At 41.7% G+C, this 27,425-nt stretch overlaps 2 protein-coding genes across 2 annotated transcripts in view; both read right to left on the bottom strand.

The window, feature by feature from the left end:
• Positions 1 to 12,660: 12,660 nt before the first annotated feature.
• Positions 12,661 to 16,352, bottom strand: LOC145352213 (complement C1r-A subcomponent-like). The gene is made up of 3 exons (XM_080201949.1): positions 16,278 to 16,352; positions 15,310 to 15,497; positions 12,661 to 14,126 (listed from the first exon to the last, which is right to left on the bottom strand). Exons 1-3 carry the CDS (start codon positions 16,283 to 16,285, stop codon positions 13,309 to 13,311), a joined length of 1,014 nt encoding a protein of 337 aa, XP_080058075.1. The 5' UTR covers positions 16,286 to 16,352; the 3' UTR covers positions 12,661 to 13,308.
• Positions 16,353 to 19,650: 3,298 nt separating this feature from the next.
• Positions 19,651 to 27,425, bottom strand: part of LOC145352441 (latent-transforming growth factor beta-binding protein 2-like) — a 440,928-nt gene continuing 433,153 nt past the window's right edge. The window contains exon 36 of the mRNA XM_080202303.1: positions 19,651 to 26,548. Within this exon, the coding sequence (XP_080058429.1) occupies positions 26,391 to 26,548 (158 nt within the window). The 3' untranslated portion in view covers positions 19,651 to 26,390. The remainder of the gene's footprint in view (positions 26,549 to 27,425) is intronic.

The following is a 27,425-nucleotide window of genomic DNA, read 5'->3' on the forward strand; positions in this document are numbered from 1 at the left end:
GTGTTAAAAATAGCCAACTTCCAATTATCAGTGCATCACACAACACTTACATGGTATCTAGCAGGACAATGAGAATGAACTTTATGAAATGCACAATGGACCAACAGCAAGACTTGAGCTTTTGTGTTAATGACTTGAATTACATTTTCCGTGCATCTTTTGCTCCGACTGCTTTTTGGAAAAAGTATGAAATTTATCAATACTCAACCATGATGTGGAGATGCTGGCGTTGGACTGGGGCAAACACAGTAAGAAGTCTCACAACACCAGATTAAAGTCCAACAAGTTTATTTGATAGTAAACACACAAGCTTTCAGGGTTTGCTCCTTTGTCAGGTGAGTGGAGAGTTCTTGTCTCAAATGGAGCATATAAAGGCACGCACAGTTTCCTGAATACCGATTAGAATGTGAGTCTTTACAGCTAATCAATTCTTAAAGGTGCAGACAATGCGAGTGGAGATAGCATTAAGCATAGATTAAAGAGATGTGTATTGTCTCCAGACAAGACAGTAAGTGAGCTGTTGCAAGCCCAGGCAAGTCATGGGGGTTCAGATAGTGCAATATGAACACACGATCCTGGTTGAGGCCATCCTCATGTGTGCGGAACTTGGCTATCAGTTTCTGCTCAGCGACTCTGCTGTCGTATGTCATAAAGGCCACCTTGGAGAATGTTTACCCAAAGATCAGAGGCCAAATGCCCGTGACCACTGAAGTGCTCTCCAACAGGAAGGGAACAGTCTTGCCTGGTGATTGTCGAGTGGTGTTCATTCATCCATTGTTGTAGTGTCTGCATGGTCTCCCCAGTGTACCATTACTCAGGACATCCTTTCATACAGCGTATCAGGTGGACAATGTTGGCCGAGTTGCAAGAGTACGTGCCGTGTACCTGGTGGATGGTGTTCTCACATGAGATGATGGCATCCGTGTCAATGATCTGGCATGTCTTGCAGAGGTTGCTGTGACAAGGTTGTGTGTTGTCATGGTCACTGTTCTTCTGAAGGCTGGGTAGTTTGCTGCGGACAATGGTCTGTTGGAGGTTGTGCAGTTGGTTGAAGGCAAGAAGTGGAGGTCTGGAGATGGCCTTGATGAGATGTTCATCTTCATTAGTGACATGTTGAAGACTCCGAAGAAGATGTCGTAGCTTCTCCACTCCGAGGAAGTATTGGACGATGAAGGGTGCTCTGTCCACCGTGTCTCGTGTCTGTCTTCTGAGGAGGTCAGTGCAGTTTTTTTGCTGTGGCGCATTGGAACTGTTAATTGATGAGTTGAGTGCCATATCCTGTTTTTACGAGGGCATCTTTCAGCATCTGTTGCAATCCTCCTCATCTGAACAGATCCTGTGTATACGGAGGGCTTGTCTGTAGGGGATGGCTTCTTTAGCATGTTTAGGGCGGAAGCTGGAAAAGTCGAGTATCATGAAGTTATCTGTGGATTTGGAGTACAGTGAGGTACTGAGGTGATCGTCCTTGATGGAGACGCTTGTGTCCAAGTATGCAACTGATTCCGGAGAATAGTCTATGGTAGTCTGATGGTGGGATGGAATTTGTTGATGTCATCATATAGTTGTTTCAGTGATTGTTCACCGAGTCCAAAGGAAGAAAATGTCATCGATATAGCTAGTGTATAACATCAATTGAAGGTTCTGTGTGGGGAAGAAGTCTTGTTCAAGTCTGTGCACGAAGATGTTGGCATATTGAGGTGCGAATTTGGTTCCCATGGCTGGATGAAGAACTGGTTGTTGAAGGTGAAGACATTGTGGTCCAGGATGAAGCAGATGAGTTGTAAAATTGCATCTGGAAACTGGCAGGTGTCGGTGTTGAGTACTGAGGCAGTCGCAGCAGTGCCATCGCCGGGGTTGGGGGGCGGGGGGGGGGAGGATGCTGATGTAGAGCACCGAGGCATCTATTGTGACGAGGAGTGCCCCTGGTTCAACTACTCCATGTGCACTGAGTTTCTGTAGAAAGTGCGTAGTGTCACGACAAAACCTGGGGGTTCTTTGTACAGTGGGTTTCAGGATGCCCTCGATCTAGCCAAAGAGGGTCCCATTGCCCAATACAATGGGTGCTCTGAAGGTCCGGATCAAAGGTCCTGATTAGGGTGTTGAGTTGACGGGTGTGTTCTTTGATCGGATCTACAGGTAACTGTAGATTTCCTCGTTGTTCGGTTGTCGGTACACTTCTTTACAGTAATCCGTTCTGTTCAGTATGATGATGGCCCTCCTTTGTCTGTTGGTTTGATGATAATGTTGCAGTTGGTTTTGAGAGTGTGGATGGTGTTGCGTTGTGCTTGGGTGATGTTTGGGGCTGTCTTGGGTGATGTTCAGGACAACACTCAACCATCCATTAGCCCTTTGAGAGTAGATAACTATTATTTTCTAAAGCTTTGCAATGATTTGATTTTGGAAATTATTTTTTATCCAATTCAGAACATGGTAGTGGGAGGAGAAGTGGTAACATTTATAGAACAATGGAAAGAGAACAGGTAACACACGTACTGTGCTGCAAATTGTGGACTTCAAGGAAATGAATTCCATTGCGAGAGTTTTTTGGATAGGAATTGCAGAACTGGAGGACTCTTTTGGCTGCATGGCTCTTAATAGGACATAAAGTCTTTTCAATTTATTCTTGAGCGTCCATGTGCTACAACATTTAATACTGTCAGTAGCTTTTAAAAAAGACAGATGAATTTATCGTTAGCAATGGTTTATGGAACATTAATGTTCCTGGGACTGGAATCATTACAGCTGAATAATATGGGATGTGATGCTGATAGTAATCTCAACATTACAGTACAGATGGAGAAGGTGGTGAAGAAGGCTTATGGCATGCTTGCCTTTATAGGAAGGGGTATAGAGTATAAAAGCTGGCATCTAATGTTGCTGTTGTATAGAACGTTGGTTAGACCGCATTTGGAGTGCTGCATCCAGTTCTGGTCACCATACTACCGGAAGGACATGGAGACCCTGGAGAGAGTGCAGAGGAAGTTTACCAGGATGCTGCCTGGTATGGAAGGACTTAGCTATGAGGAGAGATTGGGCAAATTGGGATTGTTCTCTTTAGAAAGACGGAGAGTGAGGGGAGATCTAATTGAGGTGTATAAGATTGTGAAGGGTATAGATAAAGTGAACAGTGGTAAGCTTTTTCTTAAGTTGGATACGAAATTTACGAGGGGCCATGGGCTTAAGGTGAGAGGGGCGAGGTATAATTCAGATGTTAGAGGGAGGTTTTTCACAGAGGGTTCTGGGGGCCTGGAATGCACTGCCAAGTAGGGTGGTGGAGGCAGGACGCTAGAGTTGTTTAAGGCTTACCAAGATAGGCACATGAGCAGACTAGAGATGGAGGGATACAAAAGATTGTTCTAAATAAGAATCAAGCGGCTCAGGATGTTCCTGGGAATCAATAGATTCCTATAGACCGTCCAACATATTTTATGGCTCACATGTCTTATGTTTGAGCTTCTGGGGATTCTGTGAATGTCTGTATAAGTTGTGTATGTTGATTGATGTCTTTTTTTACAACCACAGGTGATTTGGTCCGCCTTGTTGTCCAACAAGGGGCATACATGTGGTGGGCTGTGCGAGGGCTGCTCTTGGATGTTGCTTCGAGAGTTGCCTAGTGCTTCATGTCGTTAGTGTACGCTTAAACTGGACCAGCTGATGGGCAACATGACAGCTCCGTGACTAGCACTGTTTGCTGTGCAGACACATGGATTTGGGCCAGTGTCTGATGGAGTTGGCACCTCCTCCCCGTGCTTGCATGGGTTTTCTCCAGGTGTTCCGGTTTCCTCCCACACCCCAAAAACGTGCTCTTAGGCTGATTGGTGTTAACAAATTGTCCCTAAAGCAGGCATCCCTCAATCTGGTTATAATTCCTTTATTGTGGAGTCCAATAGGCGTAGGCAAAGGTCATAGGTAGAAGAGGGCACTCACAGTGTGAAAATGGCGGCGTGGGCTTGTTGGGCCAAAGGGCCTGCTTCCTGTGCTGCGTTGTTCTTTGTTCTTTATTAGATTAGGTTCATGGAGCAGAAAAAAAACTCCTCAGGACCTTTTCAAAGCTGCATCCATTACAATTGCGTGCTTGCCATGTAAGAATAGCTAAATTTGCCTTACAGCCAAATGAGTTTGAGATGTTCCCCAAACCTTAATTCAGTCTTGTTATAATGTGTTCTGCTTTATGGGAGCATATTTTACCCTGCTAAGTCAAAATCCTGGAACACCCTCTCCGATTGCACTGTGGGTGTATGGTTTAAAAAGACAGATCACCTCCACCTTCTTGAGGGCACAGTGAGCCAAAGCTAAAGGCTGTAATTATGATTAATTTGGATGGGCTGATTTGAGCATCACAGTGATGACAAGGTATTTGCTAGCGAAGTGAAAAGGACTGACAACACAGATCCAATTTCATGAACTCTAAATGGAATACAGTAGCAGTCATAAGGTTAAACGTCCACCCAACCGCCTGATTAACATTGTACATCCTCTTCAAATAAAGAACTGACAATATCATTTTCTCAATCCTTGCTGCATGATTGCATTCTTCTGTTTATTACAAATGTATCAATGTGCTACCAGTTCTGGTTGTGATTCTTGAAGATTCATAAGAACATAAGAACATAAGAAATAGGAGCAGGAGTAGGCCATCCAGCCCTTCGAGCCTGCCCCGCCATTCAATAAGATCATGGCTGATCTGTCGCTGCTCAGTTCCACTTTCCCGCCCTCTCCCCATAACCCTTAATCCCCTCTCCTATCAAAAACCCATCAACCCGCGTCTTAAAAATATTTAGCGAGGCAGCCTCCACCACTTCAACGGGCAGAGAATTCCAGAGATTCACCACCCTTTGAGTGAAGAAGTTCCTCCTCAACTCCGTTCTAAACCGCCCCCCTTTTATCTTGAGGCTGTGCCCCCTAGTCCTATTGTCTTTTTTGAGCGGGAAGAGTCTTTCCACCTCTATCCTATCCATCCCATTCATCATCTTATACGTCTCAATGAGATCTCCTCTCATTCTTCTAAACTCTAACGAGTACAAGCCCAGTTTATTCAGCCTCTCCTCATAGCTCAACCCCCTCAACTCCGGTATCAGCCTAGTAAACCTCCTCTGCACTCCCTCCAAGGCCAAAATATCTTTGCGCAGGTGCGGCGCCCAAAAATGCACACAGTACTCCAGCTGCGGCCTCACCAATGCCCTATACAGCTGCAGCAAGACCTCCCTACTTTTATATTCAATCCCCTTCGCTATGAAGGCCAGCATCCCATTCGCCTTCCTGACCACCTGCTGCACCTGCAAGCTGGGTTTTTGCGACTCGTGCACAAGGACCCCGAGGTCCCTCTGCACCGTCGCCTGCTGCAGTTTTTCGCCTCGTAAGTAATAGTCCTTCCTACCATTCTTCCTACCAAAGTGGACCACCTCACACTTGCCAACATTAAATTCCATTTGCCATTTCCTGGCCCATTCGCCCAGCCTATCTAGATCCTTCTGCAGACTCTCCACACCCTCCGCACAATTTGCCGTTCCCCCAATCTTGGTGTCATCAGCAAATTTCGACACTCTACACTCGGTTCCCTCCTCCAGATCATCTATATAAATGGTAAAAAGCTGAGGTCCCAGCACCGACCCCTGGGGCACTCCACTAGTCACCATCCGCCAATCCGAATAGCACCCGTTGACCCCCACTCTCTGCCTCCTATTTGACAACCAATCTTCTATCCACACTAACACCCTACCCCCAACTCCATGTCCCTCGACCTTCTGCAATAACCTCTTGTGAGGCACTTTGTCAAACGCTTTCTGAAAATCTAGAAAGACCACATCCACCGGCTCTCCTCTATCCACCGCCCTAGACACATCCTCATAGAACTCCAGTAAATTTGTCAGACACGACTTCCCTTTAATGAAACCGTGCTGCGTCTGCTCTATCAAGCAATTCCCTTCAAGATGCCTCGCAATTTCCTCCTTAATGACAGATTCTAACATTTTACCTACCACAGATGTTAAACTAACCGGCCTATAATTCCCCGCCTTTTGCCTGGCACCCTTCTTAAACAACGGTGTAACATTAGCCGTTTTCCAATCATCCGGCACTTCCCCGGAATCCAGCGACGTTTGGAAAATAACCACCAAGGCATCCACTATCACCTCCGCCATTTCTTTCAGAACCCTCAGATGCATTCCATCCGGTCCTGGGGACTTGTCCACAATCAGCCCCTCCAGTTTGTCGAGCACCGCCTTTCTAGTAACAGTAATGTCATTAAGACCCTCCAGTCCTACCACCTTTCTATCGCTAACACCCGGCAAATTATTCACGTCCTCCTCCGTGAAGACAGAAACAAAAAAGTTATTCAATACCTTAGCCATATCCCCATCCCCTACCACTAGGTCCCCTTTCTCATCCTCTAAAGGACCAACATTCACCTTAGCCAGCCTCTTCCTTTTTATATATTTATAAAAACTCTTGCTATCCTTTTTTATATTAAGCGCTAGCCCAGCTTCATAGTTTCTCCTACCCTTCCTTATCAACTTCTTTGTCAATCTTTGTTGACATTTAAACCTCTCCCAATCCTCTTCTCGCCCACTACTCTTAGCTACTCTAAATTCCTCCGCTTTTAGTTTAACCAAGAAAAATATACCCTCAAACATTTCATGTAGTAGACTGGCGTGGAAATAAAATGATGATCAAGTACTCACATCGTTGAAGTGAGTAAGTCATTCTGTACCAGTTCAGGAATCCCACAACCAGTATCTTAGTTCTGGGACATAACACCTCCAAGCAGCAAGCTTTGGGTCATGGTTAGGTTGTTCAAATTTAGGAGAGTTTAAGTAGTCTCAGTCTACCGGCAGTGGAGGTTATGCAGGAACAGCAATTAAATAACCTGCTAGGAGGAGGAGCATTACAGCTCCACAGAGAAGATATTCCACGACTGCAGTATATCATCTGAAGGCGGGGGCACAGTTTAAAAACTTGAGACGAAGCCAAGTATGAGTTCATTCAGTGACAGATCCCAATGGCTGCTACTAGCTTAAAAAGGGCTGTTAAAAGTATTTTCTGACTTAAATTTTCCCTTTAGAATCTAAAGTCCATTTTTGCCAAAACACTGCAGGTTTGTGGACAGCTTCCCATGTGTTTGGTGAGGCAGCAACAGCTCAATAGTGACACCCTTGTTGTCAAAAAAGCTGTGGCCAATAAAGGTACTGCAGCAAGGCACCAGAAATGCGCAGTCCTGTAGGACCAAAGACCCGGATTATTTGCTCCTGTTACAGATGGACCTGTTTATTCAGCGAAAAGTCACAGGAAGTTCACAGAACTTCCAATACCCCTTAATTTCAGAATGCACCGTCTGGAATTCATGTCTTTTCGAATACAGAGTAGGCCACTGATCCATTCATAAGCAGATTCAGAGACAATGGCGTGATTTTAAGGCAATAGAGTAAGCCGTCAGAATTATTGAGCTCATGGTGCCATCTACCCCCATAGAAGCATTCCAAAAAGGTCTCTTAGACCAAACCGAAGTTAACAGATGGATGCACAATTACAAAGCAGATACAAATACAGAGCCATAGTCTATCATCTGTATGGAATTCATCCATTTATAACATGATGGCCAGTGCAAGCAAGCCTAGTAAGCAAGTAGTGTGGCTGCATGTGTGCACCCAGAAATTGCCAAGCTTTTAATGCTAAATGGAAGGAACATGGCTGTAGAGGACACAAACGACCAATGCAGAAAGCAAAGCTCAAACGAAGTGGTTTGCCATCATGGGAAAGCTGAACCAGAGGCCAGACAGGTACAGCATTCCAATCGACTGACTAAAAGTGCACACCAAACATTGCCAGAACAAGATCCACAAAATGATTGGCCAAGTGACTCTGGTGGTGATGATAATTAAACCCATACCATTAAGTGTGACCACCTGATGCACAAAGTAAGCTGACATTCAGTGTGGAGAGCATCAAAGAAACTTTTGGCACTGAAGTGTCAACAGATGCCTTTGACACTGTCCCAGTTATATGCCCAAAGATGCAGAGCTAGCATGAATTACATGCAAAATTGGAGAGTGGTGCAGGTGCAAACATCCTTCCATTTGTACTATCTATGTACTAATCCATGTACCTGCAGAAATGGCAAGTGATGGTTCAACCAATCATTGCCAAACTCAACACCTACAATGGCTCAGCGATCCCATCTATGGGATCCATTACACTGTGTTGTTCCAACAAATAATCCTGGTCACCAAAGAAATGTTGTGAACATTACAGCTCCAGTGATTGCAGGGATCTCTTGTTCATGGTCACCATTCATGGCATCATCAAGACAAGAGTGAGAACCCCTGTGAGCACCATTGTATATCCCATACTTACACTGCAGGAAGACCACCTAACTCTGCAACCCAGATCATCAGCTGGTAGGCTACACAACATGATCTGAAACAAGTAATGTACACCATTTCAAAAACACATTTTACTGTACTGCAGAATCACAGCAAAATTAGAATTTGGCCGACGAGTGTGGCAATCCTTCCCAGTCTTCACTGGTCGACACTCCCAGGAATATGAGAGGCATAATTGAAAACGGAAAGGTGAAAGAACATATAGTCAATGAATTATACAACTTAAACATTAAACAAAAGTTTGAATAAAATGCCCAACCGATAGCATACAAAGCAGCAGCATGTGCCCAGAGCCAAGATTCTATTCTGTGTTTTCATACCAAATGCACTTTTCTGCACTGAATTGCCTCTGCCAATGTTTGCATATTCCTGCAGCCTATTAATTTCAGTGCTGCTTATGGTAGCAAATTCCATGTCCTCACCACTCTTTCACTACCTCCCCTCTCTCCCCCCTTCCCTCACAAACTGCTTTTCCGATCTGCTACATCCTGGAAGAGTGGAGGGTGAGGTGGTGGCATTGTGATAATGTCAATAGCTAATAATCCAGGAGCCCAGGCGACTGCTCAGGGGGTACAGGTTCAAACCCATTGCAGGGTTCTCTGGAGGCTAGGTATCACCAAAATCTTCAGCCAATACAAAGATTCATGAAAACCAGTGTCCTGGTTAAAGACACAACTTTCTTAACCAATGATCAATAGGAGAATGAGGATTGGGCAGTCTAATGCCTTAATCCAAGGGAAGGCCTTGAGCTTTCCAATACCACCCTGAGGTTACAATGCAACAGACAGATCAAGTTTACATTTCCTGCCTTCCAATAGTTATGAATCAGCTAGTTTCAATACAGATCAATCATTGTTAATACATGTCATATACTTTAACTAATTGCCTGTTATCCTCTGACCTCATGGGATTTCATTGGTCCGTAAAATCCGGATGCTTTCTCTCTCTGTCGCTGATGCTGCTTCACCTATTGCTTAGCATCCCCTGATGCTTAGCTACAAAGATTAAAGTTAATGTTCCCACCAACTTTTGCTTACATCAATGGCCGAACCAGACAGGTGCACATTCTTAGACCTGCCTTATCTGGATAATGTGAACAACTCTATTCATAAAGGGCTCAGAAAGCACTTGCCATATCTGGACAGTGTGAACTATCCTATACATAAAGGGGGTGTGGGAATTTTACTGCTGGTAACTGTCATTGATAAGAAGTTACAGATTCTGTACTTTAATTGCTCGAAAGAAAGTGGCTTGTCTCAATATGCCTCTTATCCCATACAGAAAGCATAGGTCAATCCAAGTGGTTTGACATCATGGGAAAGCAGAACCAGAGGCGGGACAGAAAAAGCATTCCAATTGACTGACTAAGAGTGCATACCAAACATCACCAGAACAAGATCCACAAAATTACTGGCCAAGTGACACTGTCTGGTGGTGATGATAATCAAACCATCGACGCACAAAATGAGCCAACATTCAGTACGATGAGCATCAAAGAATGTATTGGCACTGAGGTACCAACAGATGCCTTTGACACTGTCCAGATTATATACCCAAAGATGCAGGTCTGCCATCAATTATATGTAAAAACAGGTGAGTGGTGCAGGTTCAAATATGTTATCCTATTAGGCTTTGAGGTAACCTACTTCTGGCTAAAGTGTACAGATTTCTTCAACATACAGCTAAAATACATTTTCAAAGATTCAAAACATATGTTTAAATCAGAAATACTTGTTCAAGTTTCATACTTAGTTAAATCTCTTGCAGTGTTTATATGTGTTTTTACGTAGACTGTTCCCCTGTTAACTTGTAGGTCTAATCTGAAGTCATTTCACTTATCGTTAATATTTTGTTAGTAACTTAAATCCCTGCTTATTTAAAATTTATTTAATATACTATGAATTTCCCCAACAAAACTCCACCATGATAGCTGGTAGAATTTAAATTCAGTTAATAAATCTGTTACTAAAAGCTAGTCTTGATAATAGTGACCATGAAACGATTGCTGTAAAAACCCATTTTGATCACTAATGTCCTGTAGAGGAGAAAATCTGCCAATACCTTCTGGTCTATATGTGATTACAGATCCATAGCAATGTGATTGGCTCTTAACAAGACATCCAACAACACTCAAGAAGCTTGACACCATCCATATGAGGCAGCCTTCCTGATTGGCATCTTATCCTCCTCCACCTTAAATATTCATTTCCTCCCTGATGCACAGTGACAGCAGCAAGCCTCTCTGTTGTATCAAACCACTATGTCTAAAAGAAATGAAACCAGATGGAACATGTAGCATCAGGTTAGGAACTGAAAACAACAACAGCAAACCCTGCCTTGTCTACATTCCTTAATAACATCTGAGGGCTTGTGCTAAAATTGGGAGAGCTGCCCACAATCTAGACAAACAACAGCCTGACATTGTCTGTAAGCTATGATTCCGGACATATAACTATGTCCCAGACACCACCATCATCATCCTTGGCTATACAAAAAAAACAAAGAAAATTAAAGCACAGGAACAGGCCCTTCGGCCCTCTAAGCCTGCATCAACCATGTTACCTGTCTGAACTAAAACTCCCTATCCTTCCACAGACCGTATCCCTCTATTCCCACCTGATTCATGTATTTGTCCCGATGTCCCTTAAAACTACTGTATCCGCTTCCAATACCTCAGTAGCGAATTTCAGGCACCTACCACCCTCTGTGTTAAAACCTTGTCTCGTACGTCTCTTTTAAACCTTGCCCCTCTCACCTTAAACCTATGCCCCCTCATAATTGACTCTTCCACCCTGGGAAAAAGCTTCTGACTATCCACTCTGTCCATGCCCCTCATAATCTTGTAGATTTCAATCAGGTCGCCCTTCAACCTCTGCGATTCCAATGAGAACAAACCAAGTTTCTCCAACCTCGTCTCAGAGCTAATGCCCTCCATACTCGGCAACATCCAGGATGGTGGTATAAAGTCACGAGGGAGTGCCCTGCCAGTCCTCAACATTGACATTAGGTTAAACGTGGGCAAGGAAACCTGTTGACTATCAACTGTTGCCATCAACACACCCGCTTACCCCCTGAGAGTGGCAAGGACACAGAATGTACTCCGGGTGAGAGACTTCAATGTCTATCACAAAGAATGGCTCAGTGGTACTACAGGTAACCAAGTCCTAAATAACAGTCCCATAGCAGTGCCGGACAATGACCATCTTTAATAAAAGCCAACTATTTTTCCTTGAGGTCAGTGCTATTACCATTGCTGAATCTACAAGAGCAGGTCCAACAACACTGAAGTAGATTGACACCATCCATACAACACAACCCATCCACCACCTTAAACAGTCACTCCCTCCACCGATGCACAATGGCAGCAGTGTGTACCATCTACAAGATGTATTGCAGCAACTCACCAAGTGTCTTTTTACAGCGCCTTTCAAACCCACAATGTTTACCACCTAGAAGGACAAAGGCAGCAAATGCATGGGAATGCCACCACCTGCAAGTTCCCCTCCAAGTCAACACCATCCTGATTTGAAAAAGTATTGCCTTTGTTTCGCTATTGCGGGTCCTTATCCTGGAACTCACTCCCCAACAGCACCGTCGGTGTACCTGCACTATGTGGGCTGCAGCAAGTCAAGAAACCCTAGCCAGTGATACCTACATCCTTTGAACAGATTGATTAAAAAAAGACTCAAGGGAAACAATCACTTGGAGTTGAACAACCAATATTCCTGGAGACAAGCTACAAGTTGATTGCATTAGAAATGGCCTCATCTCACTAACAAACCAAAACTTTCAGATTTCTGGGTGCTACACACAAGTCAGGCATTCAAGGGAAAGAGACACCAATAGACGTTCAATGCACCCTTCATCCACCACCTGTCAACCAGCAGAAAACATAACTTTTACTGGAAATCTGACAGGTGAGACCTACTGAAGTATCGTGACTTATTCAAGGCCACCGACTGCATGATCTGGCTGGACCTCAGATGTGGTTGTGGGCCCCAATTCTGGACATAACACCTTAATATGGATGTCAAGCCCACATTGAGACTCTGATGGTAGCAGTGACTCCACCTCAGAGGCTCTTCATTGGCTGTATACCGTTTCAGGACCTCCTGAGATTCCAAAAGGAGCTTTAGAAAATGCAAGTCATAATCGATTGAAACCTTAGAATATTCAGGTGCCATCTGTACCCACATTCAGATAACAGAGAGGTTTCATGAAAACACACCAGCCTGTCCTCCTAGTTACACTCTTCCATCATACAAAAATTCTGCAAAGCACACAAAGTGCCCTGATCTTTATTAAATTGTTGTTTACAGTATTCCACTAAGCAAGCATTATGACGTCAATATTCTTATACTCCTTTATCTTTAAAACTCTCTTCCCCAGAGAATGGTGGAGGCAGGGTCAATGAATAATTTTAAGGCAGAGGTAGATCGATTTTTAACTAACAAAGGAGTATCGGAGGTGGGTAGAATTTGGTGTTGAGGCCATAACCAGGTTAGCTACAATCTTATTAAATGGCAGAGCAGATCAGAGGGGCTGAGTGACCCACTGTTGCTTCTAATTTATATGTTCATATGTTCCATTGCCTCTGTTTAATGGTATACTTTCATGTAGCCTGACATGTCAGAGCTGATGATGCCTACAATTTGGAGAGTGAATACTCCCACAATGTGCGGAGATGAAGAGACCCATAGTTTGGGGGATGTAAGGAGATCAGAGTTTGGGGAAATGAGAATACCCACAGACTGGGGAGGCGAGATGTCTCCGCAATTTGGAGTAGCGGGAATGGGGACTGTGAAAATTTGTTGTATTTTGTTACCTCTGAATAATACTATTGGTGAATAACCCCAATAAGATCAGGTTCAGCCTGAAGCCTCCCAACAGGATTTTGTGCAGTGCTTGTTAGTTTGACGGAAGTTTTGGTCTAGGGATGTGCAGCAATGATGGAGTTAATCCAGCGGAGGTAGCTGGACACCCGTGTGTACACTCCGTAGCGTCCCGGCCGCCCACAACCAGTGCCCCAAGACACGATGCCTATCAAGTACCAGGCTCCTGAGTGCCGGTCAGGTACTAGGAAGCCCCCACCTGTGTCTCCAGCACAAGCATCCTTACCCCCCTCGGGAATGCCAGCACAAAACATATTGTAGGTGATTGGAGGACGATAACCCAAGATTCGTGCTTCCTGGAAAGCTTGCAAGCAGCGATTCTGGTGGACTAAGGGCAGTGGCACGTAGCGCAGCCGGTCACAGAGAAAGTGGCCGTCTTCTATCCCCCAGCCAGCCACATAGCCTATTCTTCCAGGCTGGAAGAGGTCACTCTCCTTATGCCCCCGAGTCCTGGGTAAGCAGGCAGGCATCACCCCCTCCTCTTCCTGGTTTACCCTCAGCTTGATCAGAGCAATGTCATTATCAAAATTGTGTGGCGCCTCCTGAAAACCTGGGTGCACCACGATATCCTCAATCTCCTGGTTGGCCCCTTCCAGCCGTGCTTGCAGGCTGGTGCCTGGGCTCATCCGGATCTGGGTGGTGTTGCGTTGGCGGGCCAAGTCTATTCGAAGGCTGCCCTTGGGGTAGAAGATGTGGGCAGCTGTCAGAACCCAACCTCCACCAATCAGGGTGCCACCAGCCCTCCCCCGGCCCCCTGCCGATACCAGTACATGCCAGGGGAAGTTCCCTTCTTCTGCCAGCTTGCCGCCTATTATTCTCTGAACGATTGCCACTGGGTTTGGAGGCCGTCCGCAAACTGCAAAGGTAGGAAGAAGGAAAACAGGAGTCAGTGGGTGTAGGATGAAGAGAGAGGGAGAGAGAGAGGGAGAGAGAGAGAGGGATAGAAGACAAGATTATGCATGCTTGGCTATGAGATCAGACCAATAAAAGCATTAGCTCATTAGAAATCTGTTTTAATAAGTGAATTATTGACTTTATTAACATCGTTAAGCGGTTATAATAAGTTGACCTTTCTGTGACCTCTTCTGTCTATGTTTCAAAGTTTATTTGGACAAAATTAAAAAATGTGAAATGTTGGCAGCCTCAGTTATTGACACGTTAATTGTCTGCCGATTGACACTTTTGTTAGGTTGTAGAAATATTTTTCACAAATAATTTCTTTGTTCTTCTTAGCAGTTTCCACATTTGCCATTGTTATTACATGGCATATTGGTTATGTATCTTGTGTGTACTGGGTGAATGAGCATGGAAGAGGCATGACTTAATATGGAGGTTATGAGTACAGCTTAGGATTGGGTCTTGTAAGATGATGTGAGAGGTAAGAGGCAGAAGAACCAATCACCTTAATTACAACTGGGATGATGAAGGCCCAGATAATTGAGGCATACATTCAAACCAGCCTATCTTGGCACCTATCCATTCCCATAACCATCTCGGATCTGTGAGGTTGGTGCCCCCTCATCTCCTTCCCCCCAATCCACCCCTGCAACACACACATGGAGCAAAATTTGTGTGTGACCAGTAAGTTAAATTGAGCTGGACCAGCTGAATCAGAAAAATATCTGCCTTGGTAGTGAAAATCTGACCCAAAGAGGAAGAGGCATGCAAAGAGAGAGGGAGGGGAAGGGGACTGGGAGAAAGGAGAGAGCGAAAGAGAGACAGAGAGGGGGAGAAAGAGAGATAAACAGAGAGATCATTTGAGACAAAGTGAAAGATAGAGAGATAGAGAGAGAGTGTGGAAAAAAGAACAGACAGCGAGAGACAGATGAACAGATAGAGAGACAGAGAGAAAAAAATGAAAGGTAGAGACAGTGAGAGAGAAAAATTCTGGGGAAGAGAGACAGCCAGGGAAAGAGAGAGAAGACACGCAAAAAAATGAAAGGTGGAGACAAAAGATAGTAAGAGAGAGGAAGAAGTGAAGAAACATAAGCAAACACAGAGAGCAAGAGACAGAGAGTTTGGAGAGAGATAGAAATTACCTTGAATTCCAGAGGTCCGATTCCTTGTGCCATCGCTCACGTTCTTGCTTATTCCTGTGGCATTCTGCTCCAATATCCAGGGTTTGGTGGTAGTTTGGGGGTCACTGGCTGATGGGACATCTGATCTGTCTCTGGATAGCTGGGACATGGAATGGTCACAGAGCAAAGCAAGTACCAGAGTCAGGAGCCTGGAAGGGAGAGTAGAGAATGGTGGCCATGGTTGCTGAACAAAACCAAGAATGGGGACAGGTGGGGTCAGGTGGTTGGAAACTTCAGGATTTCTGGCCCTGCCTGACCTCAGGACCATGCACCCAAGATGATAAGGCCTGTGGTGAATTGTTGCTCAGACTTTTGGGCCTAATGACTTAGATGAGAGCCTTCTCATTATCCAGAACAATTTTCTGGCTTTAAAAGCAACAGACATCCTACCCTTCAGCAAGACTGCAGTGCCAAAGTTGAAGATGCAAAACTGCCCTAGAAAACATTTTTTAAAAAAGTGTCCACAAAATGTCTGCAAGTTGCTTAAAATAACTGTCAGCTTCTTAAAATGGCATTTGGTATACTGAAGCTTGGCATTTAACTCCTAACCCTTTCAGTTGACACCTGACCATGTATGTTGAAACCATTCTCTCCTCAGAGTCCCAACACTACCATGCTTAAGTGGAGATTTGGCCTGGCCTCTTGGCCTTGCTCAGGAATAAAACTGTCAACATTTAAATCTTTTTTGCCTAAGTCTTGCCTCTAGTGTGAACTGTGGCTGGAGCCAGGAGGAGATGTGGCCTGTTGGAGACTCCACAGTCAATCTGGAGGTGCCTGCAGGTCAAAATGCATGAGTGGGTCCCGTTAGCCATTGAACATTGGGTTGCAGCTTGGGGACCACTGAGAAAGCCCCAAGAGATTGGAGCCAACACAAGCAAGCTTCCCACCCAATGTATACCATGTCTTTTAACAAAGAGCATCCAACGTACCTTATCATCCTTCGGTGAGAACAGATCCTGCTTTAAATTGTAGTGCTAGCAGCATACACACACACACAGCAACACGGCACAAGTAGAAACAAGAGACACTGACCTCTTGGACTGTGGCAGTCTATAATCTCTGTTACCCACGTCATTACTCAGGAATGTTCATGGCTCAATCGTGTTGCAGTGGCAGAAACTGATTTCAGTTCAGGCCCCCCAGAGTTATAGCATGGGGGTTAAATGCAGAGTAAAATTCCCCTCTAATATGTCCCATCAAATGCTCCCAGTGCAGGATAGCAGAGTAAAATCTGGGCCCACCTGTGCACTTTGACCTGCAGACCCTTCCAGCTTTACTGTGGGGTCTCCAACAGGCCACATCTCTTCCAGCTGTAATTCACACTAGAGGCAAGACTTAGGTGAAAATATCTCCTTGAAATTTAAATGTTGGCAAACTGCCATATAAAGTAAACTGTCTTATATCCAACATTCACACAGCAAGTACAATATGGAGTTAGATACAGAGTAGGGTTTCCATTCCACTGTCCAGTCAAACATTTCCAGGGCATGTACAGCACAGGGTTAGACACAGATTAAAGATGTCTTTACATCTGTGCTTAACACATTGGATCCCAGATGTCAATAAAGCAAAAAAGCAACAAAGAATGTGGTAACATTTGGTATATAGTGATTAAAGTACATGGATTGTAAATCAACATATAATTAATTATATGTACATGAAAATCTATGTTTTTAAGGTATGTTATAAAAATGTCAAATGTTATAAAAGTTTTATGTAGTCACCAGGCTGTCATTCATCTGAGCCACTCCTATTCGTTGACTTTGGCCGGGAAGTAGACGATATGATTGGCATTCACCTTTGCATTCAGCATCACCGATCCATTGCACCAAGGTTCACCAAAAGTCAACATTCTTTTTAATGTGAAACATGTTTTTTTTAAATTTTCAAATTACACAAGATAATATATTCATAGTTCCAGAAGCTGCAGTTTCACTGTGCATTCTGCAACTAAAAAGTGCAGCTTTTAAAAAAAATGGAATTAATTCACAAGGTAAGCATCTAATCATTGACTCTGTCTACACTTCCTGCTGCATCGGCAAAGCAGCCAGTATAATTAAGGACCCTACGCACCCCGGACGTTCTCTCTTTCACCTTTGTCCATCGGGAAGAAGATACAAAAGTGTCAGGTCATGTACCAACTGACTCAAGAGCAGCTTCTTCCCTGCTGCCATCAGACTTTTCAATGGACCTACTTTGCATTAAGCTGACCTTTCTCTACACCTAGTAATGACTGTAGAACATGAAGAACAAGTGGTAATAAAGAGGCATAGAGTGTAATATCCAACAGTTATTAGCCACTGCGGTTTCAACCGTATTCCCCAGTGAGCTTTATTGAATCTTCTCTCCCTCCCTTCAACACCACCACCATCAACACTACCCCCCCAATCCCGCAACACCTTCCACATACATAGATACATCAGAAGCAGCACACTTCCCCTAAACTGTGTGTGTCAATTTTTAAATAGCCTTGGAGTAAAAAAAAACCCAATTCTGAGATATGAGCAGGGTTGGATGCTACTTAAACGCAGTTGGACTTAGCGTTGGTTTGAAGTTGGAAGGGGGGGTAGTCTTGAAGAAGAGAAAGAGCTTGTGGCTGTTACAAGAAAGTTGATAAGGTGTAAATGATTCTATATTGGAACTAAATTGCAATATAAATTGTAGAATTTTCCTACAGAAATTATTCACAGCTAGGAAATTGTAGAATTATCAAAGAGAAATCACTTGTGGCTAGAATTGTGTGTTTCTCATCAGTACTAAAACCTAATACGTGGAGGAAGTAAGGTCTTTTGTCTCTGGCCACCTGCTTTAAAACTTGTGTTAGTTTTTCCTAAAACAAGACTGAGTGTATTAGATGAACATAAATATTTCAAGTATATTTCCCAGGTGTCACCAGATGACTGATGTTATGAATCTACGAGTAGCATTCAATAAAAGTTGATGAAGATATTTTTATGCTGCTGCATGCAAGTCAGCATTGCAAAGGGCGGGGGGTAATGTTATGATATATTGCAACAAGAGTTAGGGTGTCTTTGAACCAAAGTGTAATGAAGGAGGATGTAAACTCCAAGTAAGAATTGGTTTCTGTATGTTGGTACCCAAGGCATAGTAGCAATTCTCTTATCCTGTTTTCCCTGATCAAGATATTGAACTTTATGTTGCAGTAGTCTGCTGTTCTAAAACTGCAAGTTGGCATTCAGTGCCAGAGCCACTTTTCTCCATATGTTTAGAAAAATACTTTGTTGATATTTCCTTCTACTGGTAGCCAGTGGTCTTTGACACCCTGAAGGCTTTTGGCTACAGGTTCTTGTATCTTTTCTATCTCAATGCCACGTGCTATTATCCTTGAGTTTCTCAGTCTGTTCTGCCAATCCAATCCATTCTTATAAATTTACTGAAAGTTTCTATCTTCAATAAACATGTGAGACCAAATAATATTATTCACTCTGGTACAATAATCATGACTTACATGTTGCTCCATGTGGTTTGATGTTGCACTTCTCGATAGCTGAATCATTCTAAAGGCCGATGAATAAGGTTCTATACTGTCCAGAGTGCAATATTCCAGTGTTGGGTGGGAGTTGTGCCCTCAATATGCCAATGACTTTGTAGATGAGTTTACCTAGCATTTCATGGTGTGGTGAGTGCTGTAGTGCATGGATGGGCAGAAGTCCCAGGTCCAGAAGCTGCAATGAAGTAACCAGTCCCATGGATTGTCAGCATCAAGGTAAATAAATTAACAGAGAATTTTGTAATTATTTGCATCGGGCAACTTGATGAAGCAATGTGGAAAATGAACCAGAAAAGTTCACACCACTTGGGGGCCAGGTAGGGAATCTGATTGTGTCATTGCAGGAATCCTTATCCAAGTTTGTCTGCTTCATGAAAAGTTGCTTGGAGTCCCTCCTGATCGAGAACAGCAGTCAACTTTCCTCATAGGACAATATTAATGTTGGTAAAGACCTTTGGGTTCCAAACTGCATCTCCAACATGGACTCATGAGCCCTACAATTGCCATTCTGTATATACTGTCTGATGGTCCCCACACTGGCATTTTCAGGTTCAGGATGAAAGAAGATCCGATATCAATGCCATTGTTTAGGATTGGAAAATGATTTAGCCCCCGAACTAAGGCCACATATAACTCCTGGACCAGGTTGTAATTATGGCTGGAATGATATGGTATTGGACTTTTGATCCATTTCAGTTTGGACATTTTGCACTAGGTATGTATAATGTGTGATTGCTGCATTATAAACGGCAAAAAAAAAGCTGCATGCAAAAGAAAGACAGAAAATACTGTAGAGTTACAACCAGTTTTATTTCCAAAGATGAAAATGATAAATTCATGCCTGTTGGAGTGGTTGACTTTCTATACAACAGCTCTATTTTCAGAGCAGTGATACTGTCTATAGGCAGTGCCAAAGCATAACATGTGACTAGACAATGAAATATTTGAAACAATGACTTAATGAGAAGATATAGATGACAGGTTGAATCAGGTTCTCACTCATGCCTGTGACATTTTTTGAGGAAGCTCCATGCCATCTCATGGGAAAAACCGGTACTACAGCAAACAAGCTCTGGAGGATTTCCAGCACTTTCTCGAGCAAGCACCGATTCTCAGACCAATTTTGGTACTTTATTCAGCAAATCAGTCATTTACTTCCTATATTTGATTTGCCTAATTTTCAATCCATTTCAAAGTATTTTACACATCAGTACAGAAACCAGGATCAAACAAATATTGTCTGATTTCAAATAGGTTTTAAACAACAATTACTTTTTCTCCACTTCTTTTGTTTGAAGATTCCAGGGGAGGAATTTTATGGAGCAGTGGGACCATCAATGTGGCAAGCTGTTCAAAGGTCTATTGACTTAGGTCTGACATGAACATCCCACTAGTGGTAGAAGCTGCAAATCCTGTCTCCCTCCTCCAGATATGGAGAATGAGTGGGAGGAGAATTTCGCTGTTGTTGGATAATACCTGGGAAAACAACTAGTGCTTTTTAGCAGTTGTTTTTATGTAGATTTATAGGCTTTGTTCAGCACCTGTAGTTTGCAAGAAAACTAATAAATAGTTATAAATACCATAAATCAACCAATATTCAGATCCCAGGTTACCAGACTGGTAGCAAAGATACTGAATGGAAAGGGATTATTAAAGTAAATGACTCCTTGTTCAATAATCATGTGCTTGTTTCTGCACTTGGTCTTCAGGTTCCACAAAGACCAAAAAAGTCAAATTCCAGTGCAAATCTGATAATAATTAGGCCAATGTATCGTAAATATTTTAAAGAGCCATTTAATATACCAGCAGAATAATGAGCAGTGTTAATGAGGATAACTTATAATTAAATACAGTAGTTTTGAGATAAAACAGAATAACCAAATTAACCATGATGCAATTCTTTTACAATGAATATACTAGAGAACTGTGGCTCCAACTGTATGGATACTTAAGAGTATTTTTTTCTTCATCCACTAAGGGTGCATCAGCAGAACTCAGATACACACTGCTCAGAGTTTTCTGTTCATTAGCTTAAAGAAGTGCAAGGCTGGAAAATTACGACTTTAAGTCTCAATCCGTAGTGACAGTGAGAATGATGTGGCATTGTTTGATTTCTAACAAATACCCAGAACTGCTCCATAGGGCAGAGAATTTGCACTTCATATGGTACAGTATAGAAAATGTTTTCTAAAAGTTCAACAGTAAATTGGAATAAAATGAAGTATGGCTAAGGCACTTGACACTTCAACTTTTCAGCATGAGATACTTGAATCTTTAGCCAGGTCACTTGTAAAGAGGATAAAGTCTGAACTGAAAACAGTATCAATGTTATTACTAAATAACTAACATTTATCTTGCCTAAAACATTAAATACATTGCATTTTGTATATAAATCTGTACAAAACATATGGTCATTTATTTTTGAGAATGGTACTTGTACTCACAGAACATATACAAGAATCAGGTGTTGTAGCTTTACAGATGTTTTAGTTGCAAATATGAATTACAAGGGATACCAGAGCTCATTAACTACAAAAAAAACAAAATACACACACACAAAGGAAATGTTTTCTTCACTTGAGATTTTCAATAATTTACCTGTCCTTTGTTTACACTGGTTAGAACTGGGAGAGGATTCACAACATATTCATGTTATGTGCAAGAGTTTTCGATTGAAATATAGGTTAATATACAGGCTGTATCTTAAAGAACTATTTAGACAACTCATTTGTCATACAGGTATGTGTATTAATTTTGAACATTGCAATATGCTCCTTAAATTGTGTTATCACAATGTAGAAAATCGTGCTGTAACTTTAAAAAGAATAATTTGGCTCCACTCATCAAGATTATTCAATGAACTGCTGGACCAAATTTGTTCTGGATTTCATCCCAATTCCATTTGCTGATCTCAGTAGGGAAAGTAGTAGGAGCTCTGAATTTGGCATCAGCATCCATGGGTTTGGGTGTGTAAAATGACCAGAAATTCCACTTCATATCCAGCAGCATCTGCTCGAATTTCATTGGGTGATGACAGAAGCAACTGAACTGTGATGTCCCATTATTGAACAGCTTGTCAACATAGAGGTTTAAACATGAAAAATGACTACCTCAATTATGTATAATGCTTGAAATCAGAGCCAATGTGGAATCAATAGCTTCAACAGAGAGCTCAGAGGTGAAAACTGGTAAGGACAAAAAGTGAATTTAATTCATGTTCAAGGTAACTGAGGTAAATTTTCAAAGCAAGGTAATAATAAAATTAAAGTGCATCCATAAGCTAATAGCATCCTTTAAAAAGAAAACTGCCAAATAATGATTCTGTATTAAAATCCAATTCTGACTACTCAAAATAATATACACCCTATTTCATCGCAAATTTGAGTTACTCCCTTCTCATTACATGACATTTTACATGGGATGTCCTCAAATATTGAATAGATAATGTGAAGGTTATGATTCATTCAACTTACGAACAGTCTTAAGTAATTTTTGATCTAGTTAGAATTTTCCTCCGGTGGCATTGTGTAACAAAATTTCTAAGTTTTCTTTTAAATTGCTTTTTATCAACAATTGCAAATACAGTGCATTGAACATTGATATCACTCAAGGTGCTAAAGTACATGTAATCAAATTAGCTGAGGAGAACAGCAGCCAGTACTGCATCATATGTTGCTATCATCTTGTCATAAATAGTGGGAATGATTATGTGAGGCCATGGATGGCAGCATTTCAGACACATCTTCAGAAATCTAAACCTTTGAAGATTGCAGTTTTAATTAATAAATTCCTTTAAATGGATTTTTATTCTCAGAGATTCAGAAAGTGGATTTGCTTTAAGATAAGTTTCAATGATTAAAGCAGCTGATATATTTCTCAATTTGATAAAAATTCAGGCTAAATTTATTTATCATTTTTGCTGATGGCATATTATGGTGATTGAGGCATCAACAATGACAGTTTATATTAAGGCCTATCTGAATTTTTCTTTACTTCAGGATTTCACTCCAGAAATCCTTTACCACAGAAAGAAAATCTGGGAAGAGTAAGGTCATTGTATGAAAGTAGAACCCTAGAATGTCACTTACTTCATGTTTGAATACATATATATCCTGAGGAGGTTGGTTTGTTCTGAGAGACACAAAGAATAACAGTCGCAACACAGAATGTGAGTTAGTGAAACCTGAATATATGTAAAAGCGAGTCCAGATCATTAATAAGTGCAAGTTTTCTATCTAGAAATGGTAGGGAGCAAGCTGCAAGTTGTTGATTAGTGCTGTGTTGCAGATCTAGCTTATAGTTCTCCTCCAACTTCTAATATAAACTGAATGTTATCTATGTATTGCATTGAAATGCAGGCTGACCCCAAGAAAATAAAGTCATTCATGCTGTTGTGAGATACATCCCATTTTGATCTAGGGCTTAGAAATCCACCTGTCATCTGATTCCACGAGGAGAATGATACGTGTTTTTAATGAAGCCAGTTTTTATTTGTATAGTCTGCTAAAGTCTATAATTTAACTCTACATCAAATGAAACCTATGGAAGTTAAGTTTAGTTTAGTTTAGTTCTACATCAACCAAAAAATGGGCCCAAATTTTCAGGAACCCCCGTCATCTGAAGAGTCAGCAAGGAACACATCGCTGTGACTCCAAGGAGGCCCAATGCCATTTCACAATCTAACGAGCACTGATTGGCGGAAGGCAGGATTTTTGCTCATCAATCGTAAGAATTTCCAACATGGAAATCTGCTGGTCAATCTGATTGGGTGGCTGAGTTCCAGCCCCTCACCCCTCCAGGAATAGCACAGTAGTGGCCAGAAGAGGAACTGCAGGAAGTGTCTGGAACTATGTTCTGGGAACTGGAGGAGAGGGAAATGGCAGGGCCCCAGAACAGTGAGGGTAATGAAGACTTCTGGAGGATTGTGAGGGGGACAGTTGGGTTCCTGGGGATAGGCTGGAAGGAAGGGAGGTCTGCAGGTCATCAAGCCTTAAGAGGAGGGCATCCCTAGTTAGAAGGGGGCTTCTGATGGTGGTGCCCACCCCCTTACTGGGCACGATTGATCTCTGCTCATTTTCAGGTTTGCTATCTCGACCTGTCGTCTGTCTGCCAGCCTAAAAATTGAGGCTGGTTGGGAAAAGGCCCGTAAATGGCCTTAACTGGTGCAAGGGCAGGCTTCCCATCCAAAGCCCTGCCCCATGTAAAATCACAACCAGATCAGACAGGCAAAATCCCAGATGGAATCTCTTTCATGCAATTTCACTTGTTCCCCCATCTCAGAACCTGCTGGATGGGGAGGGGAGCTTAAAATTCTTGTTATGGAGTTTGAGATTCTTAAAACATTTGACTTCATAAATAGGTGACATTACATTTGTGAAATTTATTTTGTATTTTCTTACTAATGTCAAAGCCAATGGAATTAAAAAGGAAATTAGTAAAATGTAACCAGATTAGCAAAATGAATGACCTATTTGATATCATGGCTTGGCAACCATGCAAAATTCAGCAGCTTTTCCTACAGAAGTGAAAATTGAATCTGTGTAACAAAGTTAGTTCCTCTCATACACTTACATTTCTTGTATTTCTACCTTTAATTGTCCTTTGCTCCCCCCACAAGTATATGAACAGAAAGCAACAGGAAGAGGTCTGATTCAAATAAAGATAACTTTTCTGAATTTGCATTCTTGATGTGGAGGTTTACTTACGGTCAGAGTACATTGGAAGTCTAATAGCTTTCACTTTCCAGCTGTTAAAATTAATACTTAGAAAAATTATGCTGCCTGAATTCTTAGTAAATGTTCATGTCAAGGACGAATTGTGTATTGGGGTGCACATTTCTAAAATTATCCTGGTAGTGTAGTTTTTAATTACGTGGATAATCAATCATCTCTTTTTTTCACTGAAAATTATTACAATTCATTGAAAAAAAAAGTTTATGTCATCCAAACAGGTGTGAACACATGCATCCAACTGATAATAACAATGCAATGATGGCCAGGTTTTTAAGAAAGGAAAATAGACAGAGACTTAGAATGAAAATAAATATTTGCAGAATTAAAGAGATGAACTTAGAAATTATGTTGTCAGCTTTTAACATTGGAATGTTTCATGTCCTTGTATGAAATTACCCTGTGTGCTGTTTTAGTAAACAATACCCATTTAAAATAATGGGTTAAATGTTGGACAAGGTAATTTCATACGAACATGGCCGATAGTTTGATGTTATATTACACAGTGCTATTTCTAAGATATGAATTTCAGTGGAGCTGAAAATTACAAGCAGGGAATGATAAAAACAATCCTATTGGCATATTCTTATCAACACGTTGGAAACTAGTCTGATATAGTGCTAATACGTTTTGGTTTACAGGAATGCTTCCAAATTACTATGACATATAGTCAGAGATGACAGTCAAGTCTCTGCAAAGATATGACAGGTTTTCAATTGCTACATATGGTATTAGCAGCCTTAAAAGATAACTTTACTGACCAATTAAAACCTATCATGTGGTTGGTGTTGTTTTGAAAAGGTGAACTACTGCACACCCACACAATCCACTCTTTTCAAACCTATTTCAATATGCCCATTTAGATTAGATATAGCTAAGTTTGCCAACTTATCCTTTTGTCAATGGTGGTAAAAGGATAAGAGGCCAAGCTTCATTGTAGAATCCAGGCCAATTTGGTATCTTCTTCCTCAATCATCACCCTCCCAGCCGTTTGCTGGCCCATTGAAGGATGCCTGTGCCTTAATATCATGGCCATTGTCTCAAAATGACACATGCCCTCTCACTTTGGGTTAGGCTGTCTATCTGGCATGCCTCCAAGATCAAAATGGCTTCAATGATTTTTGTGTCATTAGAAGCTGTACTCTGACGTTAATACAAGACGGAAATGTGAGCAGAGATATCTACTGGTAGAATAACACTATATTTTTTCCAACTGATCATGGGGACTTTGAGCGTGAACATCGAATTATATGTCAGTTGAAAACCCAAGGGCATCAAAATGCACAGCATCTATTTTAATATACGAAACATTTTATTTTAGAAACAATATGTATGTGAACCTATCCTAACTATTTTTTTCATTCTAGTTAAAACAACAAATACTTTGCAGCAATGTGTAATAAGAAATAACTTACTTCTTTTTCACTTTTTGCTTAAGCAGGTGATATTTATCACTATCTTGGTGTCAATTATTTCAAAGCCATTCAGGATGTCTTCAAGTAACATAATGGCTTCACATGGTCTATTAGTCTCAATCCATTGTATGTTACTTGCATTTTGTATTGCCTCTATTATTTTTCCAAATTAAATAATCACAAATCTAATCAACATTTTTTTAAAGTTGTAGACATAAATTATAGATACTGATGCTGGACTGGTAGATTGGTAAAGTCCTAGCACTGAACATTTACTCTCACTCATATAATCAAATTGATAATCCCAAGCAGAATAAACATGTAGTTTCCTTAAAATAAATCACCAAGTGCTTCCATATCCCTTGCCAGATGACAGTGTCCCAATTCTTAGTGATATCTTGCTTCTGTTTCTGGTATACAGTCATTAGGATATTGGGAAAGTATGTAGCCTGGTAAACAGATGCACTTATACGATCCCTCTGTGTTCTCACAGCTTGCATTTCTGCAGAGTATGCTGTCACTCAGATCCTCACACTCATTAATATCTGAAATGTAGTAAACACAATAGTGTCATTTCAACTGATTGAAAAATAATTTTCACCTAAGGAATCAGAACAGGAGTAGATCCAGCTTGCTTCAACATTCAATTAGATCACGACAGATCTTCAATTTCAACTCCATTTCCCACTTCATCTGTGTATTCCATAATTTCGTTTTGGCTGTAATGTTTTAATTACCATGGATGGCATTTTCTGGGATGCACTATTTTATATTCCATTCAATTTTCCCCTTTAGCTTCTGAAATATTAGCCATTTCCTGTGATGAGTATCCTTGGAGAGAGTGCTGCTTGTTATTTGACTGCAAGAACAGGTTAAACTGGACTTTGTCCATACCTCATACCCGTAATAATCAGGAAGAGAAAACCCTGCATCCTTTCTAACCCAGGATGCTGAAGTCAATTCCCTCAACCTTATTGATACAGAGATTAATGGCTTCACATAGTGTATTATTCACAACTATTTATGCTACTTGCAATTTGTATTGCCTCAGCAACTTATTAAACGCAGGGATTAGCCAACATTCAATTCATTTTAACAATTAATTTGCTGGGTGATGCAGTGAGAGTGAATTTGCTCCTTTGATTTAGAGGGTCTGGGTTAAAATCTAATCCAGACAGATAATTATTGTTTTCTCTGATAGTTTCTAGTCAACTATAAAAGCAGATTTGCTATGTTATAACTGTTTTCAGTCAAAACATTTTCTTAGACCCCATTTGCTCAGTGCCAGCAGCTTCCTAATTCACTTGGCTTCTTTTTATTCAGATTGTCGCTTTCTACAGGGAGACTTTTCAGCTGAGAAAACTGCATTTGCTCATGGGGTAGTGTTAGCAATGGTGTGATAAACACCACAGAGAAGTCTGC

This window comes from Carcharhinus amblyrhynchos, chromosome 14, assembly GCF_965287045.1.
Source record: "Carcharhinus amblyrhynchos chromosome 14, sCarAmb.v2.hapA, whole genome shotgun sequence".
Taxonomy (NCBI): Eukaryota; Metazoa; Chordata; class Chondrichthyes; order Carcharhiniformes; family Carcharhinidae; genus Carcharhinus; species Carcharhinus amblyrhynchos.